Below are 19,164 nucleotides of genomic sequence, written 5' to 3' on the forward strand. Positions count from 1 at the left end.
ACTTTCACACACTTCACCTTGCGTAACAGATCCACGCAGCAGGAGATAAAAGGTACAGGTGGTGACATTTGGCATCACAAAGCCAGATACTTCCACTGAGAGGACAGATGGGTTACTTCTTGTACTTCTCCGCTGAGACATGGACTCTACTGGTTGCCTTTGTCACGCTCCTCCTTGTGTGAGTGTTAATGAATGAGTATTGATCTATTTATTTCTTCCAGTTACTTGAATCTGAAACTGACATTTGTTCTATTCTCTTCTGCTCAGAATTTACTGCTTTTGTTTTTACTTCACACATAATTTTTCAGGCTTATTTATCCACAGGTACGCCTACTGGCCTTATGGAACTTTCAAGAAATTAGGTATCTCTGGTCCTAAACCTGTCCCATTCTTTGGAACAATGCTGCATTATCGAAGGGTATGTATAACACTTTTTAAACCACACCTGTAGTATAAAAAGTAGATCATGTTAACATTTTAATCAAAGATATTAGATTTCTTGGATCTTCTTCAGAAGTCTAATACAGCGTTTATTTTATTTAATTTCTTTATTTTTTGAAAATCTAAAAGGATAAATGCTGATTTAAATGTACAAGATTTCTACACTTTGTGAACCTCTAAACATTCTCAACTACATGTCCTTATTGCTCATTACTGTTTCACGCTTGGGTAAAATGCTGTATTTGTATTGGCAGTAATGAGAGTATGAACCTGTTCTACAATCATTGTCCAATTACTTTTTATGGGTAATAAAGGAGAGTCATTTCCCTTATTTAGCCAAAGAAAACAAGTTGAAAGCTGTTCAACCTACATGTCCTGTCCTAATAAAGAAAAAACAAACACTTTAAAAATCAGACATTAATCTGCCTGATGTGATCCAAATTTATCCCTAACAATCCTAACGTTTCTGACACGTTTAGACATCTGTTGTAATCCTTTGTTTAAACCACACTAATGCAATTTATTAAGACAAAAGCTAAGCTGTTTCTATTTTCGCTTTGCAACTGGAGATGAGTCTCTTGATTATGTTGTAGAGCCACACCTGACTTTTGTAAACTGCTTGAAATTTCAAGATGTGAAAACTATCAAATCACATTTCAGTGTAAAAGTCTAATAAGGTATTTTAGTGTCAAAGCTAAATTAAAATATAGCAGATCCTGTTAGTTGATTTGTCCAACAGAGATTTGGTTCTGGTTCAGATTTTCAGGAATATCATCTATCTGGACTTTTCTGATCTACTGTCTAACTAAAGGTATGAGTAACAATAATTTTATACAAACATAAATATAGTAATACATTTAATTCTCGCACATACATTTCTTAAACATGATTTTATTTTTGAATTATCCAAGCGACCCTAAGAATACTGTTAATTGAATGAGAGTTTTAATAAACAACATTGAATAATGTAAAAGAAAAAAATCTTGACGACTTTACTGAAAAGTGAAATTCAGAAAAGTTCTGTAATCACAATGTGAAGTTTCTGTTACTGTGCAGCACACAGGACTAATGTTCCAGTGTGAATGCCAGGAGTTTAGTTCTGTTAAATAGTTCTATATTATATTTTATGTCTTTATTTTAAATGTCTTAAAATAATATACATGCTTACATGTTTTTATATGTGCAGTGTTCTATGTACTTGTTCTCGATTAGTTTGCAAATGAAGGCTTCAGGCAGAAATGTTGGCAGAAATAATAAAACTAAAAGTGCAAGTTGAGCTAATTTCCACGTAAACTGACTTCTTGCTGGTTCCTCTTGCTACTTTCCTGTTTGTTCCTGTGATTTTGCTTTTATTTCTGCTCTGGCTCCCTGTGGTCCTTGTGAATGGTCCTTTGCTCTTCATTATTTATTTTTAAACTGCTCCCTGTCTCTGACTCGCTGCAGTTGGGTCCTCCATCACCACGACATATCACCACATAGTCACATAGTCTTCATAGATCATTCCAAAACAGCCAGATATGCATTTCAATTAAACTCTAATTTATAAAATATATTTCTTAAAAACATATTGAATCAGAATAATGTAATTTAGCTTCTTTGAACAACATTTTTTAAAATAACCCATTATTTATTAATTCAATCTGCTGAAAATTGTATAAAACGTGTTCTCTAAATTATCTTATATTTCTAATGTAACATTATTTTTGTAATTAGGGGTTCTTCAACTTCGATCAAGAGTGCTACAGGAAATACGGGAAAATATGGGGGTAAGTTTTCACGTTGTAACTGTTATTGAAGAACAGACACAATAAACCATTGATTTGTTACAGCTTAAGTTGTTTGTTTCATTCTAATCTTTCAGTATTTACGATGGCCGCCAGCCCGTGTTGTGTGTTGCAGATCCTGAAATCATAAAGGCCATTCTGGTTAAGGAATGCTACTCTTTCTTCACCAACCGCAGAGTATGTTGTTACTGCTCTACAGTCCATATGAAGTCATAGTGATATACATTTCATTTAGTTCTCATGAGCTGCTGTTTTATTATGTTAGAATTTCCGTCTGAATGGGCCCCTGTATGATGCCGTATCCATTGCTGAAGATGATCAATGGAAAAGGATCCGTAGTGTCCTATCTCCTTCCTTCACCTCTGGGAGACTGAAGGAGGTGAGCTTCTCCACCTTCTCTATATCTTTAAACTATTACAGCAATTTGACTTGAACATACTGCTTCCACCAAATATATTGGCACTGCTGGTAAAAAGAGCTTTTAAATAAATTCACCTTTTTTTCACATCCTAAAGACACAAAAGTTGTGTGTTTATTCTGTGGAGAAAGAAACATCCCATTAGTACCACAACGCTGATAAATTCTATAGACTAAATTTAACAGAGAATATTGTTTTGATCTTAGTTTTATTTAGTTTTATTTAGTTCAGTTTATCTGTGTAGTGCCGAGCCACAGCGAATAATGTCTCTATGCAGCTTCAAAACCAGATCCTTTTAAAATACAAATATATTTACAGTCAATGTAATCCAGTCCCATAAACAGATTGAAATTCAATCACATACATGCAGTTCGATCCTGGTTATAAAACTGTGTAATCAAGTTTTATTTATTATGCCAAATGGCTGAAAGTTTTCAAAGGAAGCCCAACAGACTGTCGAGTCTCTGACTTTGCAGCAAATTGCATCTTGATATAACTTTGGAGCAAGCATATATGCTCAAGTTATCAGGATTTAGTCAACTATATTTTGAACTTTATTTTCAAACCAAAACATTTTCTATTTTTATTTGCGTGTGTGGTAATGTTTTTTTGTCTCTGTGTGCATTAGATGTTTGAAATCATGAAGAGTCATTCTGCTAACCTGATTCACAGCATGAAGAAAAAGGCAGACAAAGGAGAAGCATTAGAACTGAAGGAGTAGGACTTTTTATAAACTTGTTAAAGAAGATGCTTAAATTCACCTCTACCAATGCCAATGCATTTGAAACATATTTGTGTTGCTTATAGATTCTTTGGATCGTACAGCATGGATGTCGTAACCAGCACGGCCTTCAGCGTAGACATTGATTCACTGAACAACCCTTCAGACCCATTTGTGACAAACATCAAGAAGATGTTGAAGTTCGACTTTTTAAACCCCCTCTTCCTTGCTGTCGGTAAAATATAAAGAAAGAACAAACACAAGGTTAATGACAGGTGTTCCAATAACAGTCCAACTCATTCCTCAATCCTTAGAAGACATGGAAACTGGATGTTTTTCACCAGCTTATAAGTTCATGGCTTAGTTATTCGTAATAATAAAGAATTCTGACTTCTTTATAGAAGAAGTCTATATATCTATATCTATATCTATATCTATGTATATATATATATATGTATATAAAGTTATTTATATATAAAGACAAATATAAAGACAAATATAATCCGTCTGAATTGGCCCATCTATGAAGAATAAAAAGGGCATATTTTATTCATTCAGCTTTATGTTTAATAAAGAATACAAGTTTGTGAAATTTCAGTCTGGTAATGTTGTAACAGACAAAGTACTTCCTGACCTTCCTTGTCCAGTAGTAATATAATTGTTGTTACTTTAATTTCAGCTTTCTTCCCCTTCCTCGGCCCCATACTTGAAAAGTTTGAATTTTCTTTTTTCCCCAAATCTGTCACCGACTTCTTTTATGCTTCTCTGGAGAAGATTAAGTCCAACCGTGAGACCAGCCAGCAGAAGGTACAGTCAGATACGATGGTTTTTTCAGCATTTCAGTATCTTTGTATCAGCAGGCTTAGAAATGGTATCTGTTCTGATCTCATTTACTTGCAGAGTCGAGTAGATTTTCTCCAACTAATGATTGATTCCCAAAAGAACAATGGGTTGCAAAAGGACAAAAGTGAGACGTACTTCAAACACTCACAATATTACACACGACTACACATCTTACTATTGTGAACCATGTTGTATTTTCTGCAGGATTAAGTGACCATGAGATCCTTTCCCAATCCATGATTTTCATTTTTGCTGGTTATGAAACAAGCAGCAGTTCTCTCACTTTCTTGGCTTACAATTTGGCTACAAACCCAGAGATCATGAGAAAGCTCCAGGAGGAGATTGATTCCACCTTCCCCAACAAGGTACAGTATGCCAAAATATAGAATATGTAAAGCATTTAGGTCTTTAAACACCAGGTATTTAATTTGTATAATGGTTTTTTTCATATCCTCCTGACTACCAGGGAAAAACATATTGTCCAATCACCATTTTTTTAAATCCCACAGTCTTTGTAAGGTAATAAAAGGTTTTATGCACTTACTTTGTCTCTTCCCATAAAATGTGTTATTACTGATGAATGCCATTTTTATGAATTAGAAAACGGTACGTACAAAAGTCTCACCCCTTCACATGTGGCATCATTGAAAAGCCCTAAATGTCCTCTCTAAATACCAAAAGGAATTAATTCAGTAGAATGCAGGGGGTGGGAGATATTCAAGTTTAGAAATGTCCTCTACAGAGGACGAAAATGAACTACTGGTAGTCAGGAGGATATTTGGTGAAACTGTCTTTATGTCGTGACAGTCTGGGATGAGACAGGTAATCTGTGTAAAACATCATACTCCTTTGCATTCTCCCCATTCTCACATGCAGTTCTAACAACAAACAACCAATTAGTGCCAGGAGGCGGGTCTAAGAGCTGTTAAGCACCCTCTGTGTGGCGCTGCTCAAACCCCGCCAAACCTCCAACTCCCCTCCTTGCTCTCTATTATACTGCAGCTAGCATTGCATGTTGTGAATGATTGGGCTAGTTAGTATGGCTACCGATGGCAGTGGATAAATGGTATTCCTGGAATGATTAAATGTTCCAGGAACGAAGCAAGAATGATTGATGATCATTCTTGCTGACATTAGCCAGCAAGAATGACTGACAACGCCAAGGCACTCCTTGCTTTGATTGGTTGCTTTTGGTCAGGAGCGGTGCATTTCTTCAGATGGCAGTAGCAGCTCTGAGAGGAGGTGGAAGAGATCGATCTTTTCACAGATTATCTTTAGAGACACTTTTTAGGTCAGAGGCCTTGTCAGGGTCAAATCTAATTGGCGCCTCTAAAGTAAAGTAGAGGCACCAATACTTTAAAGCCTCTAAAGTAGTATTCGTACTAATGTAGTTTGAGGGTAAACTATTCACAAAGTACAGGTGTGAATAAACTCTCTTGTGAGTTCATCCATTGTCAGAGGCCTGGGAGAAGGAATTTCTTTGGCTAAACAATAGTCTGAATTAAAAAAAAAAAAAAAAGAAAAAGAACTACTACTATTGTCATTGTCTTTTTGGAAATCCACCTGTTGCTGAAAATGTTATTATTCTATCTGAGCCACCTGATGAGCCACCTAACAAACAAAATGCTGATTTAAAACTAAAAGTTGCCCATTTTTAAATAGATTTGTTTAGTATACCAGTTTGGTATGATTTAACTTTGGAATGATATCCAACCTATTCAGTCTGGCCTGTAGAACAGCAGCATGACCTGGTAAACAACCGTGCTTGTGTTTGTGTAGGCTCCTGTTCAGTATCAGCCTCTGATGGAGATGGACTACTTGGACAGCGTCATCAATGAGTCTCTCCGGTTGTTCCCCATTGCCCCACGTTTGGAGCGTGTGGCCAAAGCATCTGTAGAGATAAATGGCCTTGTGATTCCAAAAGACATGGTTGTCCTGGTCCCCACATGGCCTTTGCACCGGGACCCTGAGATATGGCCAGAACCAGAGAAATTCAAACCTGAGAGGTACAGAAGGAATGAACAACTACCACTAAATAAGAGAGAAAAATGCACATTGCTGCGTATAATCTGCAGAAGTCTGCTGTTAGTATGAATACATTTGGTTATATATATGTGTATATTGTATTTTTCACGTCAGATTCAGCAAGAAAAACCAGGAGGACATCGATCCATACACATACATGCCTTTTGGGGTAGGGCCAAGGAACTGCATTGGGATGAGATTTGCTCTGGTGGTGATGAAACTGGCAGTGGTGGAGATCCTGCAGCGGTACAGCTTCTCTGTGTGTAAAGAGACCGAGGTGAGATTTCAGATTAACTCTGCATATTGCTCCTCTTTCAGGCTGTGTGAGGAAGCTTATGGGTAGGTTTTTAGTGTTACATAACAATATGACATTTATTTTTGTCCATCCAAAGTTTGAAGACTCTGCTTAACACTGAGCTTTGCACAGTAATTCTGATCCTCATTTCATTGTCTCTTGTTCTTCGACCATAAGCTTTCTCTAAACAAGTGTAGCTTTTTTCTTTTCTTTTTTTTATTTTTTACAATGTTTGAATGAATAGGCCACGCTGTTCTTTGCATTGTTTATTCAGTTAACACAGTTTTCTTTCTGCACATTGAATTTCCTACCAGATCCCATTTGAGATGGATGTCCAGGGTTTGCTAGCACCCAAAAGACCCATCCAACTGAAGCTGATCCCTCGCTCCTAATCTTCCAGCTGAAGAAATACTTTTAAATCAAATTGTGATGTTTATTTTGTGAATCTTATATTCCTTTCTCACAAATGAATTTTTTGTTTAATGCTACATCTTGTAATACAACTTGTATAACGCATCTTAGAGTACGCAAAGAAGATTAAATGAATGAGCTTTAGTGCCTGTCCCTGTTTTTCTATAGGTAATGATGTATATTGTTGAGTTGAATCAAATGTTCCAGGCATGGAACATTGAGTTGATTTTTAGTGATTTTTCTATCTAAATCAAATTGTAACCTTTATTTGGCGAAGTTTACATTCCTTTCCTATAACTGTGAAGCCTATAGTGTTGTAAGTCCCTTTTTCTTCATACTAAACTCAGAGATAAAATATTTTTAAACTGTGTTGCCAATAAACAGTGTACAGGTGTACCTTAGACTGATCACAGTAAAATATCACTCTGAAATATGCTGCTTTATCACACAGCATAATGCCACAGATGTTGCAATTGGCAAACTGACTGCAGGGATATCACCCAGAGCTGTTGTTTGTGAAATTAATATTCATTCCTCTACCACAAGTTCACACAGTCCTCTCCAAAGGCATTTCAGAGAATTTGGTAGTACATCCAACTGGCCAGACAATTGCAGACCACATGTATCCACACCAGCCCAGGACCTCCACATCCAACATGTTCACCTCCAACATCGTCTGACTTCAGCCACCCAGACAGGCGTACAAACTGTCAGGAACTGTCGGCTTTCAACTTGACTGTAGTTTGTTTACGTAACCGACTTGAATGGGAAGATGCTCATATTTGATAGCGTCAGGCACATTAGAGAGGTGTGCTCTTCATGGATGAATCCCATCCATGACATCTGCCCTTGGTCAGGGCAAACGGTAGACAGCATGTGAGGAGTTGTGTTGGTCAATGGTTTGCTGATGTCAACATTGTGAACATCAGCAAACCGTTGCTGCACAATCATGTTGGAAGAGGAAGGGGCCATTTCCAAACTGTTCTCACAAAACTGGAAGAATGGAATTGTCTAAAATGTCTTGGTATGCTGAACCATTCAGAGTTCCTTTCACTGGAACTAAGGGGCCAAGCCCAAGCTACTGAAATTTAATGGAATTCACTGAGCTCCTGAGAGCGACCCATTCTTTCACAAATGTAAAAACAGTCTGCATGCCTAGGTACTTAATTTTATACACCTGTGGCCCTGGAAGTGATTTGAACACCTGATTCCTATGATTTGGATGGGTGAGCAAATACTTTTGGCAATACAGTTTGGTTTAGAAGTATTTCATTTATCTCTCAGTTCAGGATTTCTGCTTAAATATGCCTACCCACAAGTCTTGTGAGTGACTTTATTATCTTGAAATTGTCTGTTCAATAAATATTGTTTGGAATATGTTTTCATATCTGTGTTTTCTTGTATAGATGTGAAGTTCCATCAGGTTAGATTTATGACATCCCCAACTTCTCAAACAGTAGTGTGGCCATACTTGATGCAGTACAGCAAGTGTAACTTATTTTCATGGCAACAACATTTTGATGCATTTATTTTTGAAGAGTATTCCTATACAGAGTGAGCACAACTTATTTGATCACAAAAATAAGTATTTTTTGTGATCAAATAATATGGATCAAACAAATATGGAAATAAATGAGATCAGAAGAAACCATGTTTCAGAGGAGACGAAAGAAAAAAAGTCCATGACTGATGTAGCATATCCAAAGTCTGTTGAGCTCAGTTTTTTCTTTTTTTTTTTGTACTTTGAATTCGACTGAACTCACCAGCCGTCTACTCCCTCCCTGAAGAATTACGTAACTGGTCACCCTCTGGCCTCATTTGGCTCTCCTAGAAAAATAATAAAAGCAGTTTCTGCTACTCATAAATCCAGTAACATGACTGGGCATGTCTGAATGACTACAGTATTCATGATAGATATCTTAAAAACAAACTGAGGGAAAATGGCATTAAAAACTGATTTTCTGCTTTTCTCCAGCATATACACAGTAAAACTGTTGAAAGTGGCTCTCATAATTTAGATTGTATTCAGAGATCACAAAAAGACACAACAAAGGCACAAATAGACAGACAGACATATAGATGGATGGATGGATGGATGGATGGATGGATGGATGGATGGATGGATGGATGGATGGATGGATGGATGGATGGATGGATGGATGGATGGATGGATGGATGGATGGATGGATGGATGGATGGATGGATGGATGGATGGATGGATGGATAGATAGATAGATAGATAGATAGATAGATAGATAGATAGATAGATAGATAGATAGATAGATAGATAGATAGATAGATAGATAGATAGATAGATAGATAGATAGATAGATAGATAGATAGATAGATAGATAGATAGATAGATAGATAGATAGATAGATAGATAGATAGATAGATAGGTAGATAGATAGATAGATAGATAAGGCTTTATCATGAGAAGAGATTAGTAGTATTAGCTTGACAAAGAAATAATCAATAATTTGAAGTTCTAGCTTAGACCCAACCACCATTATTATTATAGTCAACCCCGCCTCTCGCCCGAAACGTTCGCTGGAGATAGCCACCAGCACCCCTCCCATAGGGACAAGGGTGCACAGAAAATGGATGAATGATGGACGGGTTATTATAGTCAGAGTTCTGATTACAGACACCAGTGTAGTCAGTGAGTGCCAGCTTGAAACATTCTCAAAGGATGCAGATCAAAGTGGAAAACCATTTGGGCAAACCTACCAGCTTCACTAACATTGGTTTAACTTTCACACACTTCACCTTGCGTAACAGATCCACGCAGCAGGAGATAAAAGGTACAGGTGGTGACATTTGGCATCACAAAGCCAGATACTTCCACTGAGAGGACAGATGGGTTACTTCTTGTACTTCTCCGCTGAGACATGGACTCTACTGGTTGCCTTTGTCACGCTCCTCCTTGTGTGAGTGTTAATGAATGAGTATTGATCTATTTATTTCTTCCAGTTACTTGAATCTGAAACTGACATTTGTTCTATTCTCTTCTGCTCAGAATTTACTGCTTTTGTTTTTACTTCACACATAATTTTTCAGGCTTATTTATCCACAGGTACGCCTACTGGCCTTATGGAACTTTCAAGAAATTAGGTATCTCTGGTCCTAAACCTGTCCCATTCTTTGGAACAATGCTGCATTATCGAAGGGTATGTATAACACTTTTTAAACCACACCTGTAGTATAAAAAGTAGATCATGTTAACATTTTAATCAAAGATATTAGATTTCTTGGATCTTCTTCAGAAGTCTAATACAGCGTTTATTTTATTTAATTTCTTTATTTTTTGAAAATCTAAAAGGATAAATGCTGATTTAAATGTACAAGATTTCTACACTTTGTGAACCTCTAAACATTCTCAACTACATGTCCTTATTGCTCATTACTGTTTCACGCTTGGGTAAAATGCTGTATTTGTATTGGCAGTAATGAGAGTATGAACCTGTTCTACAATCATTGTCCAATTACTTTTTATGGGTAATAAAGGAGAGTCATTTCCCTTATTTAGCCAAAGAAAACAAGTTGAAAGCTGTTCAACCTACATGTCCTGTCCTAATAAAGAAAAAACAAACACTTTAAAAATCAGACATTAATCTGCCTGATGTGATCCAAATTTATCCCTAACAATCCTAACAAAACGTTTTTGCTGCATTTAGACACCCTGTAATCCTTTTTGTTTAAAGCTTAACTTTCGTCTTAATAAAATGTGTTAACATTTTAAGACGAAAGCTAAGCTGTTTCTAGTTTCTCTTTGCAACTAAGAGATGAGTGTCTTGATTGTATTGTAGAGCAGCACCTGACCTGCAACTTGAGAGCTGATGTAAAAACAATCTACAAGTTATGGTGATCAGATTTCACCATAACTTCTACTTTGACTCAAAATTCAGTGTATAAACTATTTTAGTGTCAAACCTAAATTAAAATATAGCATATCCTGTTAGTTGATCTGTGTAACAGAGGTCTGGTTCTGGTTCAGATTTTCAGGAATATCATCTGTTTCCACCAAATCCAATGATGAATCTTGACTACAGGCACATATTGAAAAGAGTAAAAAGATAAAATTATTTTTTCAACACTTTTTTAAAGTGGTATGATCACAGAGTATTAACACATTTTACTCTCACACAGATTACTTGAATTCGATTTTATTTTGCATTTTATCTATTTATCGAATAGTTTTTTTACACAACAGATTCTAAGATTATTGTCAACTGAATGACAGTTTAAATAACTGACACTGAATAAAATATATTTAAAAAACATGTCGACCCAAGAGAAAAGAGAAATTCAGAAAAAGTGAAGTTTCCTTCACTAATGTTCCTAATGATCCTAATGTTCCAGTGTGAATGCAAGGAGTTTAGTTATTTTATATATATATTTTTTTTATTTTTATTTTTTTTTATTTTTTTTTGGCCTCTTTACCAGGTTCAGGTCAGCTGGCAATAGTGCAGTAGAGTTCAACATTGAAAAAGCCAATGAACTCAAACAGTTTTTTTAATCGATCTGACACTGCAGCCCCTGAACTCCCAGCTATACCACTGTTGCTGTCAACTCACTCTTCCCTATCAACTCAAAAGTCTTTCATCTCACTTTCACACCTATTTCCCTCCTCTTCTACTCCCCCACCCTTGACTCCTCAACTGGTCACCTTACAGTAAACATGACCATACAAACCAGCTGGTGAGACTCCACCCTGGCAAGGCTGCAGGCCTCAATGGTGTGAACTCGAGGGTCCTTAAAGCCTGTGCTTTGTGATATTGCAGTTGTAATATGATTTTCCTTCATATCTTCAACATGAGCATACAGAGGGTCTCTGTGATGTGGAAAACATACGGCATTGTTCTGGTGTCAAAGACGCAGCGTCCCTGTGACTCCAACAACTACAGGCGCTGTGGGTGGCACTGACTACCCACATCAGAGTGTCGACTATCTGCTGAACCACATTGTCCGCAGTCTACATGTGGACAGCCAGTCCAAAGTCTATGAACTGTGGACTGACAGACCACAGTTTGTACACCTGCGACACTGTATATCAGACACTGTTGTCAGCAACATAGGGGCCGCACAAGGGACTGTCCTTTATCCTCTATGCAACTGGCTTCAGCTATTGTACTTCTGTAGCTGTCATTTACAGAAGTTCTCAGATGACTCAGCTAGAGGTTGTATTAGTGAGGATGATGAGTACAGGGTTGCTATGGGAAACTTTGTCACATAGTGTGGACTGAACCACCTCAATGTGATAAAGACCAAGGAACTGGTGGTGGATCTGAGGAGGAGCACCAGGATGCCGGTGACCCCAGTTTCCATCCAGGGGTTAATGTGAACATTGTGAAGAATTATAAATATCTCAGATTCCACATTTATAACAAATGTCCTTTGGCCCTTCCTGCTACAGGGCCTTCCTGCTATATACAGGAAGGGCCAAAGTCACTTCTGTCACGATCTGTGTTTTCTGTGTGTTTATTTTTGAGTTTTTTCCTGTATAGTCCTGTTCCCGTGAGTCTCAGTCCTGTCCTCCCCGTTGATTGCTCCCCATGTGTGTCTCATTTCCCCTGATTACCCGTGTGTATTTAAACCCACCTGTGTCTGTGTTCGTTGTCGGATCCTTGTCATCGTCAGCTCTAGTGTGCTCATGCGTGTGTCGCTCACAGTTGAACTGATAAGTCCTGTGTCGACTCAGCTCTCGTTTTCAGTCTTATATTCAGTTGCTACCGGTATTAGCTGCGTGCTACTTGCTACCGTGCTGCCTGTGTTTCTGGACTGTAGAGCTCCATTCATTAAATTATTCATTTTCTTCAACATCCTGGGTCAACCTGCGTCGTCTCCTCACCACCAACAATCACACCTCATGACAACTTCAACTTTCTGAGCAGCGGCGACTTCATCCTTGTGAAGGCTGAGATCCTTCATCTGCCGGACTTTGCTCAGGATGTTTTGAGTCTGTGATTGCCAGTGCCATCCTGTATGTTGTGGAGGATGCCAAAAGACTGAACAGATTGATCAGCAAGGCTAGTGACGTTGCTGGACTCTGTGACAGTGGTGTCAGAGAGAAGGACCCTGTCCAAGATACATGTCATGGACAGCAAGTCTCATCCACTTCATGTTGGCCGACTACAGGAGCACTTTCAGCCAGAGACTGATGGCACCAAAATGTACCACAGAATATAATTCCTGCTGGGAGCCTTCAGATTATACAATAAATGCATCTATTTTAAACAAATCTTTTCATACAGTATGTGTAATGTCCTATTTAGTTGTTCTTATTTAGCATCACATTTCATTTGCTAATGAAAGCTTAGGGCAAAAATATCGGCAGGAATAATTTAAATGAAAGTGCAACTTGAAATAATTTCCTCAAACTCGGGGTTTTGATAGTTTAAATGGTCACAAGGGTAGATTTTATGGTCCTAACAGATGGGACTTGGTTTCTAATAAAATCGTTACCTTTGAATTATTTTTATTGGATTATCATTAGCTTATTAGTGTTACAATGACATTACAATGAAAAGCTGAAGATTTAGAGCCAAATGTTAACAGGTCCACTTAACTCCACATTATTCCAGAGTAGAAGAATGTAGTGGATTTAAATCGATTTAAATTGAAATGTATATTTTTTTAAATATATTGAATCAGAATAATGTAATTTAGCTTCTTTGAACAACAGTTTTTAAAATGACCCATTATTTATTAATTCAATCTGCTGAAAATTGTATAAAACGTGTTCTCTAAATTATCTTATATTTCTAATGTAACATTATTTTTGTAATTAGGGGTTCTTCAACTTCGATCAAGAGTGCTACAGGAAATACGGGAAAATATGGGGGTAAGTTTTCACGTTGTAACTGTTATTGAAGAACAGACACAATAAACCATTGATTTGTTACAGCTTAAGTTGTTTGTTTCATTCTAATCTTTCAGTATTTACGATGGCCGCCAGCCCGTGTTGTGTGTTGCAGATCCTGAAATCATAAAGGCCATTCTGGTTAAGGAATGCTACTCTTTCTTCACCAACCGCAGAGTATGTAGTTACTGCTCTACAGTCCATATGAAGTCATAGTGATATACATTTCATTTAGTTCTCATGAGCTGCTGTTTTATTATGTCAAAAGAATTTCCATCTGAATGGGGCCCTGTATGATTCCCTGTTCAATGCTGAAGATGATCAATGGAAAAGGATCCGTAGTGTCCTATCTCCTTCCTTCACCTCTGGGAGACTGAAGGAGGTGAGCTTCTCCACCTTCTCTATATCTTTAAACTATTACAGCAATTTGACTTGAACATACTGCTTCCACCAAATATATTGGCACTGCTGGTAAAAAGAGCTTTTAAATAAATTCACCTTTTTTTCACATCCTAAAGACACAAAAGTTGTGTGTTTATTCTGTGGAGAAAGAAACATCCCATTAGTACCACAACGCTGATAAATTCTATAGACTAAATTTAACAGAGAATATTGTTTTGATCTTAGTTTTATTTAGTTTTATTTAGTTCAGTTTATCTGTGTAGTGCCGAGCCACAGCGAATAATGTCTCTATGCAGCTTCAAAACCAGATCCTTTTAAAATACAAATATATTTACAGTCAATGTAATCCAGTCCCATAAACAGATTGAAATTCAATCACATACATGCAGTTCGATCCTGGTTATAAAACTGTGTAATCAAGTTTTATTTATTATGCCAAATGGCTGAAAGTTTTCAAAGGAAGCCCAACAGACTGTCGAGTCTCTGACTTTGCAGCAAATTGCATCTTGATATAACTTTGGAGCAAGCATATATGCTCAAGTTATCAGGATTTAGTCAACTATATTTTGAACTTTATTTTCAAACCAAAACATTTTCTATTTTTATTTGCGTGTGTGGTAATGTTTTTTTGTCTCTGTGTGCATTAGATGTTTGAAATCATGAAGAGTCATTCTGCTAACCTGATTCACAGCATGAAGAAAAAGGCAGACAAAGGAGAAGCATTAGAACTGAAGGAGTAGGACTTTTTATAAACTTGTTAAAGAAGATGCTTAAATTCACCTCTACCAATGCCAATGCATTTGAAACATATTTGTGTTGCTTATAGATTCTTTGGATCGTACAGCATGGATGTCGTAACCAGCACGGCCTTCAGCGTAGACATTGATTCACTGAACAACCCTTCAGACCCATTTGTGACAAACATCAAGAAGATGTTGAAGTTCGACTTTTTAAACCCCCTCTTCCTTGCTGTCGGTAAAATATAAAGAAAGAACAAACACAAGGTTAATGACAGGTGTTCCAATAACAGTCCAACTCATTCCTCAATCCTTAGAAGACATGGAAACTGGATGTTTTTCACCAGCTTATAAGTTCATGGCTTAGTTATTCGTAATAATAAAGAATTCTGACTTCTTTATAGAAGAAGTCTATATATCTATATCTATATCTATATCTATGTATATATATATATATATATATATATATATATGTATATAAAGTTATTTATATATAAAGACAAATATAAAGACAAATATAATCCGTCTGAATTGGCCCATCTATGAAGAATAAAAAGGGCATATTTTATTCATTCAGCTTTATGTTTAATAAAGAATACAAGTTTGTGAAATTTCAGTCTGGTAATGTTGTAACAGACAAAGTACTTCCTGACCTTCCTTGTCCAGTAGTAATATAATTGTTGTTACTTTAATTTCAGCTTTCTTCCCCTTCCTCGGCCCCATACTTGAAAAGTTTGAATTTTCTTTTTTCCCCAAATCTGTCACCGACTTCTTTTATGCTTCTCTGGAGAAGATTAAGTCCAACCGTGAGACCAGCCAGCAGAAGGTACAGTCAGATACGATGGTTTTTTCAGCATTTCAGTATCTTTGTATCAGCAGGCTTAGAAATGGTATCTGTTCTGATCTCATTTACTTGCAGAGTCGAGTAGATTTTCTCCAACTAATGATTGATTCCCAAAAGAACAATGGGTTGCAAAAGGACAAAAGTGAGACGTACTTCAAACACTCACAATATTACACACGACTACACATCTTACTATTGTGAACCATGTTGTATTTTCTGCAGGATTAAGTGACCATGAGATCCTTTCCCAATCCATGATTTTCATTTTTGCTGGTTATGAAACAAGCAGCAGTTCTCTCACTTTCTTGGCTTACAATTTGGCTACAAACCCAGAGATCATGAGAAAGCTCCAGGAGGAGATTGATTCCACCTTCCCCAACAAGGTACAGTATGCCAAAATATAGAATATGTAAAGCATTTAGGTCTTTAAACACCAGGTATTTAATTTGTATAATGGTTTTTTTTTTCATATTTGGTGAAACTGTCTTTATGTCGTGACAGTCTGGGATGAGACAGGTAATCTGTGTAAAACATCATACTCCTTTGCATTCTCCCCATTCTCACATGCAGTTCTAACAACAAACAACCAATTAGTGCCAGGAGGCGGGTCTAAGAGCTGTTAAGCACCCTCTGTGTGGCGCTGCTCAAACCCCGCCAAACCTCCAACTCCCCTCCTTGCTCTCTATTATATTGCAGCTAGCATAGCATGTTGTGAATGATTGGGCTAGTTAGTATGGCTACCGATGGCAGTGGATAAATGGTATTCCTGGAATGATTAAATGTTCCAGGAACGAAGCAAGAATGATTGATGATCATTCTTGCTGACATTAGCCAGCAAGAATGACTGACAACGCCAAGGCACTCCTTGCTTTGATTGGTTGCTTTTGGTCAGGAGCGGTGCATTTCTTCAGATGGCAGTAGCAGCTCTGAGAGGAGGTGGAAGAGATCGATCTTTTCACAGATTATCTTTAGAGACACTTTTTAGGTCAGAGGCCTTGTCAGGGTCAAATCTAATTGGCGCCTCTAAAGTAAAGTAGAGGCACCAATACTTTAAAGCCTCTAAAGTAGTATTCGTACTAATGTAGTTTGAGGGTAAACTATTCACAAAGTACAGGTGTGAATAAACTCTCTTGTGAGTTCATCCATTGTCAGAGGCCTGGGAGAAGGAATTTCTTTGGCTAAACAATAGTCTGAATTAAAAAAAAAAAAAAAAAGAAAAAGAACTACTACTATTGTCATTGTCTTTTTGGAAATCCACCTGTTGCTGAAAATGTTATTATTCTATCTGAGCCACCTGATGAGCCACCTAACAAACAAAATGCTGATTTAAAACTAAAAGTTGCCCATTTTTAAATAGATTTGTTTAGTATACCAGTTTGGTATGATTTAACTTTGGAATGATATCCAACCTATTCAGTCTGGCCTGTAGAACAGCAGCATGACCTGGTAAACAACCGTGCTTGTGTTTGTGTAGGCTCCTGTTCAGTATCAGCCTCTGATGGAGATGGACTACTTGGACAGCGTCATCAATGAGTCTCTCCGGTTGTTCCCCATTGCCCCACGTTTGGAGCGTGTGGCCAAAGCATCTGTAGAGATAAATGGCCTTGTGATTCCAAAAGACATGGTTGTCCTGGTCCCCACATGGCCTTTGCACCGGGACCCTGAGATATGGCCAGAACCAGAGAAATTCAAACCTGAGAGGTACAGAAGGAATGAACAACTACCACTAAATAAGAGAGAAAAATGCACATTGCTGCGTATAATCTGCAGAAGTCTGCTGTTAGTATGAATACATTTGGTTATATATATGTGTATATTGTATTTTTCACGTCAGATTCAGCAAGAAAAACCAGGAGGACATCGATCCATACACATACATGCCTTTTGGGGTAGGGCCAAGGAACTGCATTGGGATGAGATTTGCTCTGGTGGTGATGAAACTGGCAGTGGTGGAGATCCTGCAGCGGTACAGCTTCTCTGTGTGTAAAGAGACCGAGGTGAGATTTCAGATTAACTCTGCATATTGCTCCTCTTTCAGGCTGTGTGAGGAAGCTTATGGCACTTATTTTTGTCCATCCAAAGTTTGAAGACTCTGCTTAACACTGAGCTTTGCACAGTAATTCATGCTGATCCTCATTTCATTGTCTCTTGTTCTTAGACTATAATGTTTCTCTAGACAAGTGCAGCTTTTCTTCTGTTTTCTTTTATTACGATGCTTGAATTAAATGGCCACGCTGTTCTTTGCATTATTTATTCAGTTCACACAGTTTTTTTCTCTGCACATTGAATTTCCTACCAGATCCCATTTGAGATGGATGTCCAGGGTTTGTTAGCTGCCAAAAGACCCATCCAACTGAAGCTGATCCCTCGTTCCTAATCGTCCAGCTGAAGAATTATATCTAAATCAAATTGTGATGTTAATTTTGGGAAGTTTATGTTACTTTCCTATAAATTAAGTTTTTGTATAATACATCAAACTTATATAGCACTTTTTAGAGTATGTAAACAAGACTAGATGTCTTTAACGTCTGTCCTTGTTTCTCTATATGTTATGATGTATATTGTTGAGAGGACCCAAAAGCACCGGGCGTGGGACATTGAGTTGATAACAAGACAAACCTGCAAGTAGTGGCTGACAATGAAGTGCTTAAATACTCGGAAGATGAATACTGGAACAAAGGAACTGGGCTGATTGCTAACTGGTTGCAGGTGTGAGTGACGGGAGCAGGAGGCAGTCTGAGGAGGGGGAGAGAGACATGGCACAGGGGGCGAGGGAGAATACACAGGGGACTAGAGAATTAAATAAAGACCCATAAATAAATTTATTGTACTACCTATGAAAAACTAGTTCAGTTTTATTATGTACTTATAACATTTTTTCTCTTGCTGTGTAGCTGTAAAACTCTTTTAATAAATTTAAAATTTCTTTTATGCATACGATGCCGCCTTTCTAGAACTGTCAACAACAAATCATTGGAAAATTCCCTTTTAGGTTTTACCATACTGATGAGCAGTCACAAGGTTACTCCTGGTGCCTTCCATTCTTGGCAGTTTGCTCTAAAGAAGCAATCTGTCAAAATCTCAGCTTGCTATGGTGCTTACACCTGCTTATTATTAACAGATCAAATTAATTTACTTAGCAGCACAAGGGTTGCTACCTTTCCTCTAAGTGTTTTTTGGAAAAAGAAAAAACCATACTTAATTTATGAAATACGGCATTTTCATGTTGATTTCATTTTTGTTGTGTGAATTAGAGTCCATGTGTTGCTGTGCATGAAATTGGACATAATTATTTTAGAACCTGATAAAGACCAGATCAGGCTCCCAATCCCCTTGTACTTAAATCCCTTTTCCACATTTTGCCATTTCATAGCCTTTTAG

General features: G+C 37.4%; 2 protein-coding genes across 2 annotated transcripts; both read left to right on the top strand.

The window, feature by feature from the left end:
* Nucleotides 1-62: 62 nt before the first annotated feature.
* LOC106905841 (cytochrome P450 3A30) lies at nucleotides 63-8,313 on the top strand. The gene is made up of 13 exons (XM_088004437.1): nucleotides 63-178; nucleotides 325-418; nucleotides 2,155-2,207; nucleotides 2,303-2,402; nucleotides 2,491-2,604; nucleotides 3,272-3,360; nucleotides 3,451-3,599; nucleotides 4,044-4,171; nucleotides 4,265-4,331; nucleotides 4,412-4,572; nucleotides 5,987-6,213; nucleotides 6,347-6,509; nucleotides 6,842-8,313. The coding sequence occupies exons 1-13, from the start codon at nucleotides 108-110 to the stop codon at nucleotides 6,917-6,919; spliced, it is 1,494 nt and encodes a 497-aa protein (XP_087860563.1). The 5' UTR covers nucleotides 63-107; the 3' UTR covers nucleotides 6,920-8,313.
* Nucleotides 8,314-9,752: 1,439 nt separating this feature from the next.
* On the top strand, nucleotides 9,753-18,718 carry LOC106913678 (cytochrome P450 3A56-like). Its single transcript, XM_088004937.1, has 13 exons — nucleotides 9,753-9,868; nucleotides 10,015-10,108; nucleotides 13,730-13,782; nucleotides 13,878-13,977; nucleotides 14,069-14,182; nucleotides 14,850-14,938; nucleotides 15,029-15,177; nucleotides 15,638-15,765; nucleotides 15,859-15,925; nucleotides 16,006-16,166; nucleotides 17,258-17,484; nucleotides 17,618-17,780; nucleotides 18,083-18,718. The coding sequence occupies exons 1-13, from the start codon at nucleotides 9,798-9,800 to the stop codon at nucleotides 18,158-18,160; spliced, it is 1,494 nt and encodes a 497-aa protein (XP_087861063.1). The 5' UTR covers nucleotides 9,753-9,797; the 3' UTR covers nucleotides 18,161-18,718.
* Nucleotides 18,719-19,164: the final 446 nt, after the last annotated feature.

The sequence above is a fragment of the Poecilia mexicana genome, unplaced genomic scaffold (genome assembly GCF_051168715.1).
Source record: "Poecilia mexicana isolate PSO_F unplaced genomic scaffold, ASM5116871v1 scaffold_1, whole genome shotgun sequence".
Taxonomy (NCBI): domain Eukaryota; kingdom Metazoa; phylum Chordata; class Actinopteri; order Cyprinodontiformes; family Poeciliidae; genus Poecilia; species Poecilia mexicana.

Excerpts from the sequence above, each read along its gene's own strand:
- LOC106905841 (XM_088004437.1), top strand. The coding sequence starts at position 108 with ATGGGTTACTTCTTGTACTTCTCCGCTGAGACATGGACTCTACTGGTT. Across the intron at positions 2,403-2,490 it reads CTTTCTTCACCAACCGCAGA|AATTTCCGTCTGAATGGGCC; the intron begins GTATGTTGTTAC and ends TTATTATGTTAG. Across the intron at positions 6,214-6,346 it reads GAGAAATTCAAACCTGAGAG|ATTCAGCAAGAAAAACCAGG; the intron begins GTACAGAAGGAA and ends TTTTCACGTCAG.
- LOC106913678 (XM_088004937.1), top strand. The coding sequence starts at position 9,798 with ATGGGTTACTTCTTGTACTTCTCCGCTGAGACATGGACTCTACTGGTT. Across the intron at positions 9,869-10,014 it reads TTTGTCACGCTCCTCCTTGT|GTACGCCTACTGGCCTTATG; the intron begins GTGAGTGTTAAT and ends ATTTATCCACAG. Across the intron at positions 13,978-14,068 it reads CTTTCTTCACCAACCGCAGA|AATTTCCATCTGAATGGGGC; the intron begins GTATGTAGTTAC and ends TTATGTCAAAAG.